A 22,552-nucleotide genomic window follows, 5' to 3' on the forward strand; every position below is an offset into this window, starting at 1 on the left:
TTAACTGATTGACAATGTTACAGCTTTTTCCGTTATCTAAGCAGAGGTAAAATACGTAATCCACACAACCGCGAAAAACATCTCAAACTGTGTCAGCTCCTTCAATAAACTCCCAAATCCCAAATCAGCAGAGAAATTAGCCTATTTAGGATGCAAGAGGGACTTAGGGCTTCTGCAGTGTGGTGTGTCTTCGCCTGTGTCTTTGCTTGTGTGTGTGTGTGTGTGTGTGTGTGTGTGTGTGTGTGTGTGTGTGTGTGTGTGTGTGTGTGTGTGTGTGTGTGTGTGAGAGAGAGAGTGAGTACAAATGTGGGGAGGCATTCTACTATAAGTCTCAAGAGGAACAACCTTGATGTCTTTGCGGGTTAAGTGACAGATGCACGGTAGTGATGGCGAAGACAGTTACGACCCGACTATAAAAAGGATAAATGCAGCCACCGTCTAGGATGTACACTTGCCCGACGAAAGATATAGAAGGCTCCTTATTAAAACTGCTGGACTTAGCAGTTTTTTGAGATTTGCAAACCGTGTAATCGGCTGAAGCCCTTTTTGCAGTGGAAATTCTTAACGTGGTTATAGCATGTCACTTAACAAATATAACCTGTATGGTGATGTCGCAAGAAGGGATGTAAATCGCTGGTTTTGGTCACGATACAATATAAGATCGATTCATTGGACAATGATACCATCACAATACAACTTTGATTCAATTCAGGGGCCAATGTGAGTCGATATCATATGGTCATTTAACGTGACCTGTTACATTTATATAAAAAAAACAACTGAACTATGATTCAACCATTTTGTTTCTGAGTTCTTATATTTTAATGAAAAACAATCCATTATTTTAGTGGACATTTAGTGTCACATAAAGACGTAGCGAGAGAATGTTAAAATAAAAGTGTATATTCAAGACAAGATATTGATTGCTGTTTGGGTCTTGCACTGATACGTGTCGATGTTTTCTAAATAAATCGGTATATCGATCTGTCTCGACGTATCCTTACACCCCTAGTCGCAAGCCAATATTGCATGAGACAAAGTGTTGGAGCTTTCTTAGACTAGACCTGTCAACTGTACATCCAGGCACCATTTCTAACTTTTATCCTTCGAGATTTACAGGCATTGATCAGATAGCAGGTTCTAGTTTGTCCGTCTAATACTTGCTGTCCTTGTGTGTCTGCTCTTGTTATTGACCAAATATCCCCCAGACAAGTCACAGCATAAGAAGCAGGCAGGGAGCACTGGGTTTTTTTTCTTCTATAAAGGGACACCTTGGAAGGATCGAAAGCTGCTGTTGGAAAATCTATTTGACTGTGGCACACCTCTGTCACGTGCCGGCTTCATTGTAAAGTGTAACATATGTTTAAAAAAATCGAAAGGATGAATAGATTTGCATTTTGCGAAATACACAAAATACTCCCTTTTGTGCAAAGACAGCAAAGACCGTCGATACACTCTCATATCTAGCAGGGTAGATTTGCTTGGTATTATGGGTAAAAAAAAACGGCTACAGTAGATTTCTGAGGATCCGAGGAACTTAATATGCCTAGCAGCACCTCTGGAGTTTGGTAAAGTGTGTTAATTAACACATTTGATCTTGTTTGTTTAATAATTGCAAAAAATCGACTCCAGGAATTCCCCCGGCCACAAGATTCCAGCACATAATCCCCAACCACAAACTGTTGTCTTCACACTTTGGATGGATTAAGCAAACAAGATACAACGTGTTAGATAGTGAGCTTGTATAAGGGCTGATAGGAGATATTTTTGTCCTATGGATATAAGTCAAGTAAGCATTTTCCTGTCTTTATGGTAGCCTGAGCTTCACATGCAACCAAAAACAAGCATGTTCAAATTATTCTTAAAAGGTGCAGTGTTTAATATTTCAATATTATTAAGTGGCATCTAGTTGTGAGATTCCAGATTACACCCTTACTTGCTAACCCCTTCCGTTCAAATAATGACAGAAGCTACGGTGGCCTTCAAGGACAAGAAGCTAGTTACTGAAGATGGCAGCATCTACCACTGCCTCAAGTCTATCCACAATATAAAGTGATGAGGTGAAGATGTACCGAGGTATGTTTTTCTATGGTACTCATTATTCGTCTGCTGCAATAAAATTTGAAATTATTTTTATCGGTGATGAATATGAATGAATATGACTAGCTTTCTAAACTGCTGCCTACACATGCAGTAGCCCCCTGTTGCAAGATAAGTAACGATAAGATAGCGTTTATTAAACACCATTGGGAGTGCCAACTGAAGGTGCATTAGACATAAAAAACGAGCACAGCCACACCGCACCGAGTGATTTCCACTGATTAGTGCCTTCCACTCTTTTTGATTGTGTGATAATCATTGGCATTAGTAGCCGTGGTGTGCAATTGGTTGGCAATTCCTGCAGAGTCTCCGTGCTTTACCTAAACACACAATTGTTAATCTAGACTAGAAATACCTCTCAATTGCCTTTTCACTATGATTTAAATAATGCTGGGGCACCACATCATTTTGAATTTGCACAAATGCGCACACGATTCAAGATGCTTGAACAAAGAAAGCCAGAAATACCGTGTGACATTTGACTTATGTACGTACGTCTTTATTAAGTGGCACAATCAATTGTGACATTTCTAAGAAATTGACATTAACGATTCAAACAGTTTAACAATTACCTTGACATTTCTATTCCTAACATCGGTGAAAGCAGGCTGCTGTAAGGTTGGTCTTAAAGTAATGGCATAGCATTCTTATTATATTTAGATGTGGCCATTTTTTTACATAGCCATTTCCTTTACGTGGCCATTGTTTAATTGACTGACTTTTCTCCCAATGAATTACTTTTTTCATTTGATAAATCTACTTGATCAGCCAGGCTCCCCATTGGTGAACTGGAATGGTTTTGAATGAAATGTAATGCATAATCTCTACTGACAGAACGGGTTCATTACACCTCATATCGCTAGGATGAGCAACCATCGTATTAGCCAAATCAAATGTCAATCACACATGATGTGTACAGACAACTCACTCAGCGATTTCATGTACAACATTGGAGGCATCATTCATGGAGAAAAACAATTTAAGAACATACTAAATATATCTGTATGTCAAATATTTTAATGCGGTGTAAGGCTGGCACTTTTTTTAAGCTTCTTTCCACATTTCTTCCCCTCAGGCATTCCATCATTATCACTTGTATCAGTTATATTTTAGTCTTTACTTTAAGTCTGTGTCATGCTCATTTATTTCTCCAGCGAAGTAAATCTAATCCTGAATTCCAATCTTTCCCTGTTTTGGCCTATATGCTATATGACACCATCTCGTAGATGCATCAATTACAATGTAACATCCACGGTTGAATTTAGTTTCCAGTTGAGACTAGAAGCTTCCAAAAATGCTGCTCTCAGACTGAATTAAGAAGTGAGAACTCAATGTGGTATTGAGCTTGTTACATGTCTGTACTGGTTGATTTTTACATCCAAGAATACTCAAAAAATATATTGGTGGTTCAGTGTCTGGTGTAAAGCAACTTGTACTCTATATCTATATAGAGTTTTAATTCAGTCCCAACCTGAAAGGCATGTGCTTGTGTGTGTGTATCTTTAAGTTTAGGCATGGTAGACAGTCAATGTAAGTCGACTGGAAATAATATATAGTGATTATGTTTGAAGACAATGTACTTTGTCTGACAGGTGATAATGGCACAGGGTATTTCTATATATTGATTTGTCCTATACTTTAAAAAACTAGATAGAATCAGGTTAATTAAAAGATACCACAGAATAAAACCTAGCACCATCACATTTAGAAAAAAGTGTTCAATAGAAAAAAATGTCAGAGAGATGACCGATCTTGGAGAAGCTTGTTAAAAAAAATAATGGCTTCATTAAAGTAGTACCGCTAAGCTTATTCTCTACTGTATTTCATCCATATTCCTCCTAGAGGGTGGTCAGTGCAGAATAGTGGAAGTCAAAGGGAACTTTAGGGTTTTTAAGATAGTCAGATAGTGTCGAGAGGTAGAAAGAATAAATTCTCATTCCAAATTCAAAAGTGAGATTGTGTATAGAGGGAAATCACTTTTTTAAGAGTCACTTAACCTATTTTGCTGATAAATGTCAGTTCACTCGTCAAGATGAGCACCACTCAACCTGCGAGAATGGTTAAATAAGGATTTCTATGGCTCTGAATAAAGCTTTACAAAGCCTGACATCTCATTGGGGTTATTTTGGATCTCATATGTATTCAAAACTAAGCCTTCAATATTTATTTATTGTTTTATTTAACCTTTATTTGTCCTCGAGAGACCAATCGAGAGGGGACCCTCATTTGCAATGATGTCGAGTCAAACAAATGCAAAGCAAAAACAACAATACATACACAATATACAATCCAAATACATCAAATACATAATAATAATAATAATAATGGATTGGATTTATATAGCGCTTTATTTCTATGTGACTCAAAGCGCTTACAGGGTTCCAGGTTCCATTCATTCACACACAGTCATACCGGTAAATACACAACAACTGATGAAGAGAAAATAATCTATACATATGATATTACTTGTGGACTATGTACGCATATAGACACACTGGAGAGTTGGGAAACATAGGATCCACAGTTTTTGTAGCTCAATTATTTCTAGCCACTACAAGTACCACTTAAATTTTGCCTTTTAAGAGTAACTGCATTTTGGAAAATGATGTGACCAGTGAGGAACATTGTGATAATTACAACTTACAAAAAGCAACCCAGCCAAGGAAATGTTCAGACCAAAAATTCATTAAATGTCTTAACGACACACAACAGTGCTTTTTAAGTTACATAAGGGACATTGATGTAGACTGTTTTTTAACAGCTGCGAGGTATCAGACATACTTAGAGGGATTCTATTTGGGTGGAAAGCCTTCAGGAGAATGTCACACAAGTTTTATGTTTGCTTTACCAAGGCAGCCTGTTACATAAGCCCCTTTGTCCCATTGCTAAGCTTAAAAAGTGTTATATGCCGTGGTCGGAAAAAAAACAAAACACCTTACACAATCTCCAAACACTGTCGGACAGGCCTGTCATTTTGGGCGATGGGTGGGTTTTTTGAGATGTTTAAGCCACTGAACCATACGGGAGCACAAACACAGGTGGAACTGTTCCCTTTTGCTGCTGGCTGAGGATTTGGGTCAAGTCTGAGTCTCCTTTGGCACCATATGTGCAGACCAAATACGGTCATTACCCTCTGTCCGCAAATGGCCTTAACGTGTGCCTCCTGGGCCTTGCAAGAATATGCCACTGCTGTATCGGGCTGCCAGACCAAGGTCAAATGGGGAAAGGTGAATTTGTCCATATGTGTGTGTTCTCTTAAAGCTATAGTGCGTAACTTCTGCGAAATGTCGGAGTAATTACGACAACACTGTCGGAGCATCTACATGCGGTAAGCCTTCAGTGATCGCACATGGATTGCACACCTTCTGCTCCATGTCCACGTTTTTTACTTTGCAGTAGAATCAACAACTGAAACATTTTCTTGGGATTTTGCTGAGCTCCTAAGTGGGTGTCGGGGGGGCGGCACAATGCTGCAGCGCTGAGAAATACAGAGAGAGTTGTGTGGAGCTGATAGGCTTAATCAACTTTGTGTCAACTAGTTTGGTGAATGTAACCAACATTCATTTACATGAAAAAAAGATATGCACTGTAGCTTTAATCCTAGTGACACTATAATCATTTTGCATACTGGGACCCAGGTGCATGTAAGGAGGTGTAAGCAAGCTAATTCACTGTGAGACATATGCACTAGCGGCTTCAGCTCCCCAGTGTGTGGCTCGGATGGCAGCATGCCAACACAACTGCTTTAAAACCTGGGCACTGCATATTAAAGATCACATGCAAAGTACAACTCCCTCCATATGTGCATATTTTTCCACTGACCGCTGGAGTTCCTTGTGCTAATTTGAGGTAGGAGTGTATTTTGCCTGTGGCGAAAACAACACAGCAGACGTGAATAAATGTATATGTGTGGGTGGAATAGCGCTGTGCAGAGAGAGGGTGCAGCAGCTGGCTATAAGCCTTCGATCACGTCCCATAACTCCCTTGCACGCCCCACACTGAATTACAATGCAGACAACATGCCGAGTCAGCTCATGCAAAACAAGCCATGTGGATGTGTCCAGAAGCACACCCAGCATATGGGAAAAAGGAAAGATAATCCCCTACAGAATAATCATCTTTAAAGTCAAAATATGATCTGAAACACGGCTAGATTTCAACCACAATAATATATATATTTGAGATCAAAGTGTATGGGGTTCTATACCAGTTGTCGTTCAAATATTGGCATTGCATTCCGCCATCGGCACGTCGCTGTGAAATTGCTCCATCAACCCCAGCTGTCTTCTCCCCTTGAGGTATACAGTCAAAATATTCAGCAATGCTTTTGTGTTGCTCATTCGGCGAATAAAGCCGTGTTTTACATTGGCGATATAAGTCTCAAAGGGGGGGGGCTCTCTACGGTTGTTCCAGACGGCAATGAATCAATTCAAAACAAGTGGATTGCCGTTTCGTGTTAAACCGACAGTAGCGGAGGCAAGGAGGCTAAAAACGTCCGACACACACTTGCACGCACATGCTCTTTTTGTTAGACAAAAGCGAGAGGCAAAACACAGCAACAGCAACGGCATATTAAAGTTACATATCTTGCACTTTACAAGCTGTATTAACATTTAATAGATTTCTGCAGGACAGCCTCTCAGACAAAAGCACTGTCTGCTGAGGCTTTTTACCTTATGTTCCAAAGGTAGACAACAATGGCTCTCTAACGGGGCAAATGTCTCCTTTGACCCCTTGAGGAGTTAGTTATGGCCCACAAAGATTGGGTTGCGTGCTAGACAATATAGCAGTGGTATGAATAGTCCATAACTCTATGGCTCTGTGGCCCTTTTTTAAGCATTTTACGATGTTGGGACGAGCAACAATAACAGAACAGGATGTTCACTACTAGAACCATACGGTGCACAGATTTCACAGCCTGATACTCACTTTAGGAGATCAACAAAAGAGATTATAACAAAAATGATGACTCCCGTTTAATGTTATGGTCGCCATGCTCGAAAGAGCTTGGGCGCTTGTTTCAGTTTTTTTTTTAAGCATGCAGTCATACCGCACCTGTTTTGGGGTCGACGGAGAAATATGGCTGTCCTTGTAGAATACTGTAGACTATTCTGGCACTGTTTCCGTAGGTGGGGTCGTCAGCGTCACTCGCCGTGACTTGCAGCACAGACGTACCTAGAAATGAACACAGAAAAACAAAATGACTTCCCTATTATTATTGTCTCTTTAAATGGTTTCAAATTTAAATGCCAGTATGCAGCCTAGATGTGATTTAATAATATGTTGGCCATAAATCTCGCAGCAAGTTACCGGTGCCCTTCGATCCAAGGAGCATTACTGTGCACAAACATTTAACGACAGTTTATGATGGCAAGGTTAGCAGCGGGGACATAGCCTACTTAAGAGTCTGGACAAATCTTCCATAAGAAACGGAAATGTTGTAACTTTAAGCACAAATAAGAGGTAAGCTTACTCACACATGAACATGTTGATAAAGAGTCTTATAGCAAATGCAATGTTTCATAAGCCAAATGCAACCTAACACTTATTTTAGGAATAATGTAAAAATACATTGTATATGGGCAGTCCTATGGCTACCTTCCGTATAGCTAACAGGTTTATACGTACACAAAACAAGTCAGGAAAAATGATCGCCTACATGAATTAGCTGTCTCTATGATGTAATACAGGTTAAACATAGCAATACATTCACTTTTTCAAAGCCACTGTACAAAAGCTGACCTCCATGTGTGTGAGTCATACCACATGGAAGTTGCTTTCCCAGACATCTTTCAGCTGTAAACCTAATAGCCTATGTTACATATGAGTACAAGCACTGGTCCATAGTTTTCAAGCATTTTGAAATTGCATTCAATGCAAAAACATGACAAAAGCGAAGACAAATTATTTGAAAACAAGAGGGATGGCTCACAATTGACTATGTTATTTAAAAGTCCTGTGTAAAAGCCTTTGTGGTTTAATTTAACACTTGAAGAGTTGCTCACACAGCATTACAGGCTCCATTAACCCATTCTAATTGCACGATGAGTGCATGGTAATTGCATTACAGGCTTATAGAATGCGGTAGTTTGTGCGAATCATCAGTACGATTGTGTTAGGTGACATATGAGCTATATGTTACATCCCAGGGTCTGTACATCTTACAGACACTTGAGATGTATTCCTCCGGGAGGTTAACTAAATGAAACTAAGTGAGACTCACTCCTCTGTGTCACACCAGATATGACTTATTTATTTATATTTCCTTGGAAAGCAGAAGGATCATAGTAAAATGCCACCCCTGATAAACCATGTGCTCCACAGTATACGCGTATTTGGCCACTCTAAATCTAAGCCTATACCTTTGCAGATACAATTGCACAGGGAATTATTTGGATTTAATCAATTCTGGGATTGCTTTGGAAACCAAGCCAGCTCCAAATCATCTGTCTAGGAAAAAGTGATTAGTGAGCTCATAATCTCATTAATAAACCTTGGATTGTTCTATGTCAATGGCTGAAGTAAAGACAATTATCATTGGTGACCTTGGTGTGACGAATAGCTCAGTAAAGTGTGTCAATTAACTTGACAACACAATGCTATTTATTTCAAACTGTGGAACAAGATTCATAATATCACATATTATGGCTTACCATGCAGTCATTATGCTCTCCTAAACGACTGTACAACTCGCCCGCAATAGCTCACAATGCACTTCAACTCGAGGGTTTGAGTACTATACATTTGAAACCATTAGGCTGATGAGTGCATTAAAAGGTCTGATTCTACTCAATAGCAAGCGGAAACTCAAGAGTCAGTATGCACAGGTGTTAAGGCAGGTGGTACCCTTATAATGAAACACAATTACTATTTGTAACGGTTAAACCCCTTGAAATGAATTGAAAATCAAGTCATTAAGGCTATATTATACTGATTTGAAGGGAAGGAAGCACCCTATATAAGGAGTAAGGATAGTTGGATAAATAGTATATATACCACCTTGCATTTTGCCTGGTTATTTCAATGAGAGTATGTTCTTTGATAACCACTATCACAGAGCAGACATGAATATAATGATCGCATACATACATCCAGTGGCCCCTTCATCACAGCAGGTACATGCCTTTGTCAGGAAAAGTATAATTCAACAATACGTTTTTCACTGAGGTTTAGTTAAAAGTGGCGTTCTACTGGACTACATTATATTGAGAGGAGGTAATTGTCAGTCCTCGCCATTTACATATATACAACGTGGGGGTAGAGCCACTTTTCAAGAAATTGCAGACCAAAGTAACACCCCCTCCACTAACTACGCCTTCAACCTAACAAATGCAATTATAGGTTGCATACAAGTAATGCAGTCTAATGGAATTCCATACAACTGTTCTTCCATTAAATGGCTACTATGTTTGGGAAACTTTCTAGAGTACAGGCAGTCCATGAAAGCTCTTAATAATGCTATAACTCTGCAGCAGGAACAGCATGTAACCAAGTTAGAAAATGTCTATTGAATTATGTTGCAGAATAAACATTATGAAATCTGTACTTGGGTTCAACATGTACAGACCATCCTTTTTCATTATGACCTCAGTTATACAGCGCTGCATTTTTACGTTCCATTCCATCACAGCCTTTAGGTTTCTATTCATCTCTCTCCCTCTGCTGACCTCAATACTCCCACCACAAGACACGTTCCACTTGTTAAAGATCAAGAATGCACTCTGATACCGAAATTACAACCCCCATCAAAACGACCCATCATCAGTGTTCTGTATCGAAACAGCAATTATTTAGCAAGAAGTTGCTTGATACTTAATGGGGTTGAAATAAGATGTCATCTTAATGGGATACAAGTTGTCAAAACAGCGTCAAGTGTGGGGGTTTTCTTTCAGAGAGGTAATGCCATCAAATATAAAAAGTGATTAGAAGTTTGAAAGCAAAACAAAATGTGCAAGTTCCATTCGAAAAAACAAACAAACATGGGGTTGTATGGGAGAGTAACACCAAATTGATCTGTGCTCCGGTGATGGATAGCAGCATTCACTGGAAACATGGCAAAAAGCCATGGTGAAAATACATCAAAAGTATTGTGTTCAATTCTCTGTGTACAACTACCACATCTCTATTTCATTTTCTGTTTGTTTATAAAGGGTCGGACACTTACCCCTGTGTGCAATAATGCTCAATTTCCCGTCCATTTGGTCCAATAAAACCCATTTAATTATAACTATACATATAAACAAGCCACAACGCCTGCCTCTAGGTCCTGAAACGACTATCAAACAATGATTTTCCCAGAACTGCAAAGGTTTTGACAGGAAAAGCAGAGCTACTAAAACATCCAGAATGTCCATTTAGAGACATCTCAACTGGGACTTATACAATAATAGGAAATTGATACTCTCTTTCATTTAGCACTCTAAAAAAAAATACCATTGTGCCAATCGAATTGGGGAGGTATGAAAGGGTAGTGTTGGACTATACCTGGCACATGCCCAGCTACTCAATTTAGCCGGCGGTAAAAAAAAAAAGAAAGAAGCAACATCACAACCAATTAGCTGCCTCATTTTCCTGCACTTTGGGAGCGCCAGTATTGACGAATGCTGTGGGGATTAGTGATGTGAAGTGGGAGGACAGTTGATTGTTGCAGCCGATTTGACGCCCAAGCCAGAATGAGTGGAATTACTTGTAATGGACATCAGCAAAAGAATGGTGGGTGGGGGAAAAAAGGCTAATTATTTTCCCCTTCACGGTCCTTGATTTTCTCCCTCGGGTCTTCAATGGCAATTGATTATTTTTTTGTGCGAAGACGATGAAGCTTGCAGTGAACATTGACACTTTAAAGGAGGAGTCAGTGATTCTGGAGAATGGCTGTTGTCAAAATCACTTTTTCACCAAATCAGTGAATATCTCGTCACGAACCACTAAACATAATCTGGTTATACTGTTAGAAACAGCAGCCTCTGTGTATACAATTGCCATAGGCTGTGCATATTGTCTTTTACGGAACAGTTTGCTGATCATGAGGAGATATTCACTGATTTTTGACAAAAAAAGGAATCTTGACAACATGCATTCTCCAGAATCACTGACTCTACCTTCCAAGATGAGTAATCATAGTTACAACTTCAACAAAGGATGCCAATACACTAATTAATACGGAAAGAGTATTTTACCATATTATACAAATATTATGGGTCCATAGGATTTAATACGCCCATCTTTGTCAGCCAGTAGACACAGCAACTTTTACGTTTTCTAATTAAATTAAATTAAAAAATTACATATCCAGTACCTGCCAATGCATATGATTCCATAAAAAAGGCAGGGCAGCATGTTTAGAAGAGATTAAGACACACATACTTGACATCCAACTCAGAAACACATATACCAACTGGCAAAGTTGTTTGCATGTCACGCATGTCTGCTCATAAATATTCATGAATACATTCAGGGTAATATTGACTGTTTATCAAGAGGGTGCCTTCAGGTCTATTGGGGTTTGCATATTTAATTCGTTTTGCAAAATCTCCATCCATTTGCAGCAAAAAAAACTAATGAAGCTGTACTTTTTCCTATTCGGTAAATGTTCTAATATGTACTTCTACTTTTCCCCAGCAACCAAGAAGATTATTTTAGACAACCAGGGACAGACATACAGTAAATGTTACATTTTCGATAAACTGTCAGCTAACCCCGATTCACTGTCTTACAGAATATGTGAGGCAAAGTTGCTCTGACAGCAGCTTGGCCACCATTTAAACAACCTACATATGTTTTGAAGGAGCGCGTGTGAAGTATTGTGAGCAGCACCAACGCTCTTGAGCTATTGTTGTGCTATGAGGCAGAATCCGCCGGACTGAGAGAAAAGAAGTGAGGCTTTTGTTCAACCCGAGCTAAAAACAGAACGGTACAATAAAGAAATAAAAAATAGATGTTAGCACACGGAGAAGTAGCTGTCTCAGAGGAGGTGCATAGAGGCTTTTCTCTGCCTCTGTGATGTGGAGGACTGTGCAGTCTGGATGGCGGGCACTGCTGCTGCTGCCGAGGCATTATTGAGTGCTTTATAAAAACCTTCCCACCCGGGAAACCATCACAGCAAACAGAAGAAAAAAAAAACAAAGATGAAAAAGAAAAGGACTCGGCTGGCTTAGCGATGATCAAACATTGTAGAGCACATTATCCGCAAGAGGACAACCCAGAACGCTGCACTGGGTAATGACACGTTTGATCGCGGATCTTCATACTAATACCTACTTCTTCTTTTTTTAAAGCACTTCGGAGCAGTACTTGCTTGGTCATGAGCCTATTTGAAACATACAAAATATATGTAAAGTCAAGGGGTTTTAGCATAATACATTTGTTTCTGTTTACCATGGGGATAACAGGGATACAGATAAAGGTGGAGTCAGCAATTCTGGAAAGCGCCTATTGTCACAATCACTTTTTTCTTATATCAGTGAATACAGTATCTCCTCACAATGGGCGACATTGTGTGTGCTTAAAAAAAGAATCATACACGGCCTAGGCTTTGTAATCTGGTTTGTAAACGAAGAGAGCCCACCGTAGATAGCAACATGCCAGTTTACATATCATAGGCTGTGTATTAACAGCTTTTTTTTAGCACATGGACAGGTAGCGAAATGGGAGGATCACATATTTTGACAACATGCAATGTCGAGAAAGGCTGACTCCATCTCTAAAAAATTGCATGCAGAATATCAAAAAAAAAGTCAGAAAGAAAACCCTCACATTTAGATGTTCAGAACCAGGTTTGCTGCTTCTGACAGTAGAAAGGCGATCATTTGAAGGCCCATGTTGTTTTTTTTAGGCACAACTCAACTCACCCAGTTCAGACATCTCAGGCACCGTAGCTACAAAGGGCCCATCTGGGAATTTGGGCGCGTTGTCATTGATGTCCTGCACTTTGATGATGAATTCCGACTTTGGTTCCAGGGCGTCCTCGGAGTGGCGGTCCAAGGCTTGCGCGTGCAGCACATAATGCCCTTTCCTCTCCCGGTCCAGGCTTTTGGTGGCATGAATATCTCCCGTCACTTCGTCGATGATAAATATCGTCCCGGCTCCTTCCCCGCTCAGAATGTACCTGACGTTTCCATCACCTTTATCTGAGTTTGAGTGAAGCTGCAAAGGGGAAAAAAGCAGACAGATGGTGTGTCAATACAGAGGATACAATGGGGCCCAAAAAAACACTTCTCGGGATTGTTTTTTCATTCACCATTTCAATGATTCAGGGGGTGTCAAATGTGCTACGGTTTATCATTTTACATTGAATATCTTCTGGACTGACAAAAACATCAAGTTTGGGGATGTCAGCTTGCTATCTCGGAAATTGTGTTTCATTATTAATTCATATTTTGAAAACTGAGGATTACCAAGTGAGAAAATATACGATGGATTATTCAATTGTAATATTGATGAAAAGTCATAAATAATTGCAGCCCTAGTCCACTTGAAGGATTGGAACTGGCTTTAAAACAAATATAAATTCAGTCCTACACTGCATATTTCTACCAAGAACATTGCAAAAAAAAAACTAAACGCTTTACATAGCATATGTTGCATTACATTACTGCACGGCGGTACTCAGGCCATAATTGAGCGTCGGAAAAAAAAATCCCCAACATCTGACTCACAGAAGAACTCATTGCATTATTCAATATTTCTCTCTCGGGGTCGACTGTACACGTGCATCGCTGAGCTGGAATGCATCTTTAGAGATTAAAGTTTTGAGGGGGAAATCCTTACAAGACTTTTGAAGATGGAGAGACCGGGAGAGAGAGAGAGGAAGAAGAGAATAACGAGCCACTTGTTCAGTCATAATTGACACCGAGAGGATTAAGACTTTCATTTCAGTCGGGGTTGCAGTTCTGTACTTTATAAATACACTTTGCAATACCACGGAATTTTCCAAACCAGCGAGCCCACTGTAACATCATCATTTAAACACTTTCATTTTCATACATGAATAAAACATGTTAAGAAACATGGGTTTTTTTTTGTGTGCCTTTTTATCCCTTAGGGAAATGTCACAGCTCAACATAACAGAACAATCCATTTTCATTGTGCATCGACAACGCTTTACATACTGGAAAGTGCTGGTGGTGTTTTATGTATTGTAGATTCACATCAGTGAGCTGTGAACGCAACCCTTTGAATTCCAAAGCGAGACTCGGTTTCGTCTCAAACGAAAAATAAATGTATGCAAGTCTTAGGAGAACATAAGATTCACATACTTGTGCTAATACATAATTCATGCTGTGTTTCTTAGGAGATAATGTGTTACTCCTCCACACATTATAATATATACATAGTCTAGATAAGCATTGATATTATAGAAAACTGTGGGAAAAGGGTGATAAAACAATGTCAAAATGGCTTAAAAAGGGACTTCAATGTTGAGGTGATGCATCTCAATTACAACCATTGCAACAAGAAAGGGTCGTTTTTTTTCTCCTGTCGAATGCTAATTTGCAGTAGCCTGGTCTTACCAGACCATCGCACCTCATTTCATTTGTACAGAAGGTCTGGAATCGCTCAAACGACAAACTCACTTGAAGGCGGGTGTCTGTTGAAGTTTAAAACTATTGGATCTGCCCAGTGCCACTCTGAATCTGCCAACCAATCGCATAACGTTTGGTCTTGACGTATGTCATGCGCCGGCTTCTGACTACAAATGAAAACTGGTGCACGTCATTGTTTTTAGCCACTCCCTCTGTTCGTTGATTGGACAGGTAAAAATCTGCCGGAGAAAACCCGTGAATATACCCATACTGACTACTGAAGGGAAATGAAAATTGAGCGGAAGCAGGTAGGCGGGTTGGTGCCAGGCTAAATTAGCAGCATATATATCACCTAAATAAGAGGTCTGTCACTCAACATGCAGCTCTACAGAAGCCAAAATCATACATGCCTAAACCACACAAAATAATTATAGAATACAAATAATAGAATATTTGATATGATTGGATAAATCAATACCAACAGACTTTTGGCATTATCTTTGTTTGAGCATAACAATTGATTGGGATATCCTCAATAGGAAAACTAGATACTTTAATACATCATTGTATTGCTTGATGATCACATCATAATAACAATGTCATGTATGTAAAATCATACGACTTTTCAAAAAAGGCCCATCGTGGTTGGTTTAACTAACTAAATATCGTTTTGTAGCAAAAGTTTGAAAGTTATAGATGAGAGATGAACGTCCCCTTTGATGGTACTTTTTTCGTGTTGGCCCAGAAAACGACAGACACAACCCTAAAAGTGAGGAGCAGTATTAATAAAGAAGCAACAGCACACTCATGGTTGTTTGATTATACTTTGGCCAACTGGCAACTACTTTGGTATTTAAGTGGATGAAACACTCCCAAAGAGCCAAGGCTACTTAAAAGCAGACATGATGAAACAGATGAAAGGTATGTATGTACACTAATAAGTCCAAAGTGTGTGCCAACAAATAAGAGAAATACACCTTAAAAGTAAGTTAATCACCTGGAGCATCATCATCCAATAAAGGACATAACAGAGTGCAAGCACATACTTTCAAACACCGGCAATTAGACCAAGCCCCTGGAACGCTACATAACATGTGTATGTGGTTCACATGATGTTGCTTTTGAAATATTTGAAAAATTAAGAATTTAAACTCACAAACCTAACTGACCAATCAACGGCTGTGTGTTCATTTTGAACGCATTTGACTGGTGCAGTTCCTGAATTGGGACATATAGCAACAGTGTTGTGGATCACAGAATACAGCTGTAAAATAAGTTGGTCTACTCTCACAGTAACCCACATTTAGAAATGTAGAATACTGTATTGTACTGAGAGCATCAAACACTGCACCCATTATTGACCACACCACATGACACTCCTTTGCTTTTATGTCTTCTGATCCTCCACTAGACCTCTAGACAACTCAGCTGGGAGATAAGACATGTGTGGACAGCATGTATACTTGTAGAGTGCATCAGGATACATGTGCGGTGGGAAAAGGAGGGTACCTTACGGACCCTGAAGGACAGCTATAGCCTAACCAACCACTATTCCAATTTATATTAAAAAGCAAGATACTTTTTTTTGCTAATAAAAATGCACAACCACTCATAGAGCCAAGTAATTTAAAAACTCAAATGCTGGAGGTTTTTCGGGACACTTCTAATCAAAACTTGGGCTAGCAAACACATTTGCTAATTAAAAAGGCTGTTGCTGATTGCAGGCCAGCCTCTTAATGAGAGTGGACTGTTCCTTTCTGTAGCAACTACCCAGTCTGTAATTAGATGACGAGTCAGAGATCTTGTTGAATCAGTAGTTAATCAATTGCTAGATTGTTCTAAAATGAAACACAACCTTCAGAGCAACAATTCAGAGCATGCACATTACTGGCAGTGTGGATGGGACCGATCACTCTGCTATAACATGGTTGAGCCCATTTCTGGACACTTTAACATAGTGGAAGACCTTTAGAAATAGATGATAACCAATTCTTACACAATGCATTTTATCATAATAATACAGAGAAGTAGAGTTATCGCTTAAGGACAGACCACTTCCATTACTACTAAAGGATATATCCCCATTCGGTCCAGCAGCACTCTATATATCTAGCTCCTAAATGAAATTACGCCTCCAGTCAGTGTGTTAATTTGGCCATTGACTTCCTTTGCAGGGGCCAATAAATCATGCTCAGCAAACTGCAGACCAATGATGCATATGGCCACTACTGCCTTTCCCAAAATCTATGCGGTGATAAAAGTGTCAACAGGTTGTGGACCATTTAACAAATATCACTGGTTGAAAGTACGGCAGTCTCAGGCTAGAAGGAGGATACTCAACATTGAAATCACAAAAGAGTTTTTAAGTGTGGATCTATTTACGGAAATGAGGACTTTCTGGCATGTTAGGTGTGTCCTGATTGGTGTTTGAAATCTCCATAATCTTTCATAATAACACATCATCTTTCACTGTGTGTAAATGTTTTCCAAATACTATATGAAATAAACTTATTCTGACCCTTTTTATTAATCGGTTTCTTAATGTTCTCGAATCGAGAGAGATCGACGGCATTCTACTAAAAAAGCCATGATAAGCAAACACAATGTGTATATCTGAAAATCAAATTGGCAGAACATTTTAACTGAAGAGTTCAAAGTTAATCTCAGTACCCAATTTGTATGTTATATAATGCAAGTTACCTGGAACTTATCTCCAACTTCAGCTGAGCAACATTCTTGAAAATACAAGATCCTTTCCACAGAGGACTGGGGACGAATCAACCCACACACATTTACAGTTTAATTTTGATTTAATCACTAAATACTCTCAAAGGCGTCCTCTAACTGTCACAATTTCGGTGCATCAAGCTCGAGGTTCATAACAAAATTTGATATGCTCCTTTAGGTCTCCTTTGATTATTTCCATAGACTCACACAGTTTGTGAGCAGTGTCAGGTGGAATTTGCAGAATTTGTCTGACATACAGCCAGGCTTAACCATCTGAATGGTGGTGAGCTTGAGGAAAAGATCTGCAAACCAATGTGATATTCCTCGCATGTTTTTCTATCAAAGAAAAGAAGAAAAATCATATAATCCTTTCTTTTGATGTACATCTAAGTGCAGCAATTTGCATTTTGTTTCTCCATTTTTTTTTCAATGGCTTTGAATTGCCCATTGTTACAGAAAACATGAAGACCAATTGGAACTCTCTAGATTGAAGCTGAGATTGAGAACCTGACTGTATTATTACACTCTCCCTGCTGAAACAAAAAACACACAACCGTGTAAACGTTAAATGTATATTTTGGTTATTTTGGGTGGCTTTCAGACAAGAAGTGATCAGCATTGTGTCGAACAAAGGACAACCAATGACTTCAAAAAGCCTGCACTGTTTGTTTCAAATATCTATTAAAACCCTCAAGTAAATTCAAACCCTTCCAGATAAAAGTGTAAAGCCTTAGCCAGGAAAAAAAAGACAACAACAAATATTGATAGATCTTATACTGATATACCTCCTGGCTCATTGCAAACAGCCAACACAACTCTCTCATGTTTGCAAAACCATCTGTGACTGCTTAGATGATAACAAAGAGAGGAAAATAGGCCAAAAAACACACGCTGGAGTGGACAGAAATCTCCCTCCATGCTGTTTAGGGGACAGTTATTATTTAACATATTCCATTATTGGTCCAAGCTGATACTAAAATACTGGGGGCCTTGGGCAAATTTATGTCACACAAACTCAAATACGGGGGCTTCATCATTACTCTGCAGAAGGCTGCTGCTGCTTCAGGGTTGGGATATTTTATTTATACTCCATTCCTTTTGATCACACGGAAAATTTCATGACTGCTTCCCGTTAACGTAATTAGTGTCAATTTTGTTAAACCGCCGAGCAGGGCCTGATATGAGCTTATGGCATTACTCAGCACTGCATGTGGCAAGCTGTTAGGAACGAAACCAGCGCAAAAAAAATTGCAGAATATGTCTAGGTCTGGCAATAAATAACAAATGGAAATATTATGGAAATCACCCCTACACACAGCGATGCGGGGTGAAAATCCAGGAACACAGCAACATGAGAAAAGGTGAAATTATGACCTTGTTGTTTTGTCATCCTACGAGAATCCCTTTCACCCCCCCTATTGGGACTTCAAAACAAGGGATTGTGTTCTTCTGTCTGTCTCCACGGACGGCTTTATGAAATACTAGTGGAACAGTAGACTGGCATCTGGCTTAGTTGCTTCACGCTGGCAATGAATTTCTGAGGAGTTAAGAGGGATCACAGTTTGCTAGGGGTCTCTAAAAGCCAGGTGAAACAATCCAAGCTCAAGGAGAATCTCGCTTATGATTTCATCTGGTATACCCAGAGGAACAACCGGTGAGAGAGTGTATTTTCCCCACTTCCTATCGTCACCAAGAGACATTTCTACTGTTTGGGTGCTCAGTGTACTTGTGTATTGTCAGGAACAGTGTTTGTGTTCACAAGCTAATTGGTGCTCACAGCCTACCTTTGGCACCGTCGCACAACTCGTTCGGCTGTCTGAGGCAATTACGTGGAGAGGGTGGGGGGTGGGGTTTGAGGGAAGAAAGCTAAGTCCTCGTAACCTGACAGATAACTGCCGGTACACAATGATTTGTAACACATCAAATACTGTCTGCTTTCTACTCGTGTTGTCATGCTGGATAATGGAATGGAAGTCATTGGGTCACAAATGTAATCAAACCCCAGAGCTGTAATATATACGATTATTATAGTTATTGAATCACTAAGTCTGTTGTTGGAGTTGATGACAAATGAACAATTGTATAAGGATGAGTTAGTAGAAGCACAGACTGGAATATTTCGATGAAAATTACAAAGAGATTCAGAAACGAGACAATCAAAGGATTAACATTGGTCGCTGAAAGTTTGATAATCAAATAATCTGTTCTACCACATGAAAGATCAGATAAACTTAAAAGCTGCCTAGAAAGTGGGCATTATTATATGAACCAGCCATTTTCAAATCACTATATTACTCTTTCAGCTGATTTATAGTGGACACAAAGACTAGCACTGGATATAACTAAATGTAAATATATAACTGGAATTAATGAAACACATTTAAGTATGGCCTTTACATCTAATACTGAAATTACATAGAATTTTTTTTTTTTTAATGAAATATAGTAAGTTTTAATAGATCAATACATGACAGATGCATATAAATATTTAGATTAATTACAATATGACCAGTTAAAGATTCTGGACTTCTGTCTGACAAAATCATACCAAGATCTGATCAGATGACACTGGTTGTTAAAACGACTCCCAGTTTAATAATGCAGAACCAAGACGATTTATTCAATGAAGTGCAATTGGAATAAATGTTGTTTGTCATGAATGTTATAAACTGGTTTATTTTCTCAGTCTATTAGACACATTTTCACTCATATCTTTTTATTTTATGTGTAACAATTTTTCATCAAATTGTTTCATGATTATGATTTGGGCTACAACTACTGATTCGTTATAGATTCATCAGGTGATTATTTTCTTGATTTATTGTTAATTTTTTTGGCTGTACAATAATAATAAAAAAAAAAAAAAAACATTAGTTACCCAGAACCGAAGGTAGAGCCATCATGTATCTTGTTTTATCCAACAAACAGTCCAATAGGCAAATGTATTCAGTTCATTATGTATGGCAATGAAACGCCTCAAAACTTCCCATTTCAGAAGTTGGAACAAACATTAAATTCTGTTCCAGTTGAATAATCTGTTAATCATCTAATTGTTTTGGTTCAAACATTGACAATTCATTACATTTTCTAGCCAGCTTTCTACTCCACCAAAACAGATTATACTCGCACACCAACTACACACAACAACAAGTTCAAACGAATATCTAACCTCATTTATAGAAATGGTTTCGCACAAAACCTGCAGCTGCCAATGGAAGCTGCCAATGGAAAGGCAAAAAAATTCTGAAATTACACATAACCACCAATTAACCTGTTCACCCACGGCGGATGACGCATTTCAGCTCTATATTTATTGACTAATATAACAACATGGCCTACAGCATTCAGTCTGAGATTAGACACAGCCCAACATGCCAATTAATCTATTCATTCCAATGTATCTGCAGCACAAATATAGCTGACTGGGCCACACGGCTGCAATTCTAACAACAAATAACTCATATCCTGGTTCAGGTATACAGTCGAGAGAATGACTTAATCTCCCCGCGCTCGAAAACTCTAATATAACGTGGAAAAATATCTACTTTCTCAAAAAAGTACATGACAAGGAACACAATTATCACAATTTCATCACACTGGCAGGAGGCGGATACACACATCGAGTGCCATCCTGGTACATTATTAGCGGCTTGACCTTCATCTAGTATGTGGCCCCCTCTCTTTCTCATCTGCGCACGCTTTGCCCTTTTCATTGTACAGATCCTGATAATGTATGTGCCCGGTTGGATTGCATTATTGGCGAACGCCACTTACATGAAATAGCTCGGCCATATTAAATTTTTACAAATCCACGTAATGTATGTGCCTGGCTTGCCTGGTTTGCACAGGGCTCGTGTTGAAGGATTTCGCTTGTAATGCTGCTATGTTCACACATTATAAACAGAAAACAAAAAATGTGAACAAGTACGACATTAAAGTTAGCATTTGACAATTACACAATACCCAAAATCTTATTTTATGCAAGGCACAAATCATAACATAACTACAGTGGTTATGGTTAAGCAAACTGGGCCAATGCCAACAGCTCAACAGGCTACATTAGGGTTAACCATGTTTTCCATAGATGCACCAAGGCTACACATAGCTGTACATGTTTTATCACTAGCTCAAGCATTTTAGTTTATCTTTGTTTTGTTTGTTGGTATTTCACAACTCTCGTTATCAGCCCGGCGTTTGGACAAACAGCTGTGGCATTTACTTCACACTAGTAAGGGAAGATTCATTAAAATTGCTTTGACGCTTTGATGTTCAAAGCAAGGCCTAAGCTGATGTAGAAATTAAAGTTGAAGGTTGTTGAGTCAGTAGGTGTGTGTGTGTGTGTGTGTGCGTGTGTGTGTGTGTGTGTGTTTGCGTGTGTGTGGAGCCCTTATTCCATCAGCAATGTGCACGGTGGTGATGGGAGCAGAAATGAGCCATCTACGTGCCCTAGCTGATGATCAGTGCCGCGGCTTCATATTTGCAATTAGTGAAAGGGGGGGGGGGGGGGGGGGGGGGTGGGCCGGTGGGTGGGTGAGTTGGTTTTTGATTAAATCTCTGCGCTTTTTTACTTCACTCGAGAGGACTTAATCACTTTTTATGTGGGCGTGCTTGATTGTCTGATTATCACCACCATTTTGGCCACGCTCCCTCCCAATCAACTGCTCCTGAGCATCCCCCCCACACCACCTCCCCCCCCCTCTATTCTGTACTGGGATTGATTTGTAACAGTCACACAGGACAACGCTGATGATGGAGCGTCCCCCCTCCCCCCTCCCCCCCCCCACTAATGACCATCAATCAACAGACAGTGATGAGGGGCGGGCTGAAGACATCGCCGGTTGAGGCACATCACCAAGGAGAGTCCGCCCTAATAGCTGTCCTCTAATTTTGACATCTTGCAGGGGAGAATACAGAACACAGAATGAATCGTTGAATGGTTGACTTCTTGATGTACAGTAATGAGCTTATGAGAAGTCTTCGGAAGCAACTCGTTTTGACACTCATTTTTAATGGCCTTCCCTCTTTAACGGCCTGCTCTAAAAATGTGATGTTTGGAACGGGACTTGAAAATGAAAACCGTCAGCAGATAAGCTTTAGAAAACATGTTTGCTGCCTCTTGCTCTTGGCAGCGAGCGGAAAAGGGAAATGTTTTTTTTTAGTCTTGAGTGTCTAAATGGCGCTAATATGTTTGAACGTCAGAGGAC

The 22,552-nt window shown here is 39.5% G+C and overlaps 1 protein-coding gene across 1 annotated transcript in view; it reads right to left on the minus strand.

Annotated features, from left to right (window-relative positions):
- The window catches only part of LOC307268116 (cadherin-18), a 71,448-nt gene that overhangs the window by 43,560 nt on the left and 5,336 nt on the right, over nt 1–22,552 (minus strand). Inside the window, exons 2-3 of the mRNA XM_080050639.1 lie at nt 12,948–13,242; nt 7,156–7,275 (exon numbers count right to left, since the gene is read on the minus strand). Of these exons, the coding sequence (XP_079906765.1) occupies nt 7,156–7,275; nt 12,948–13,242 (415 nt within the window). The remainder of the gene's footprint in view (nt 1–7,155; nt 7,276–12,947; nt 13,243–22,552) is intronic.

The sequence above is a fragment of the Ammodytes marinus genome (assembly GCF_949987685.1).
Source record: "Ammodytes marinus genome assembly, chromosome: 21".
NCBI lineage: Eukaryota > Metazoa > Chordata > Actinopteri > Uranoscopiformes > Ammodytidae > Ammodytes > Ammodytes marinus.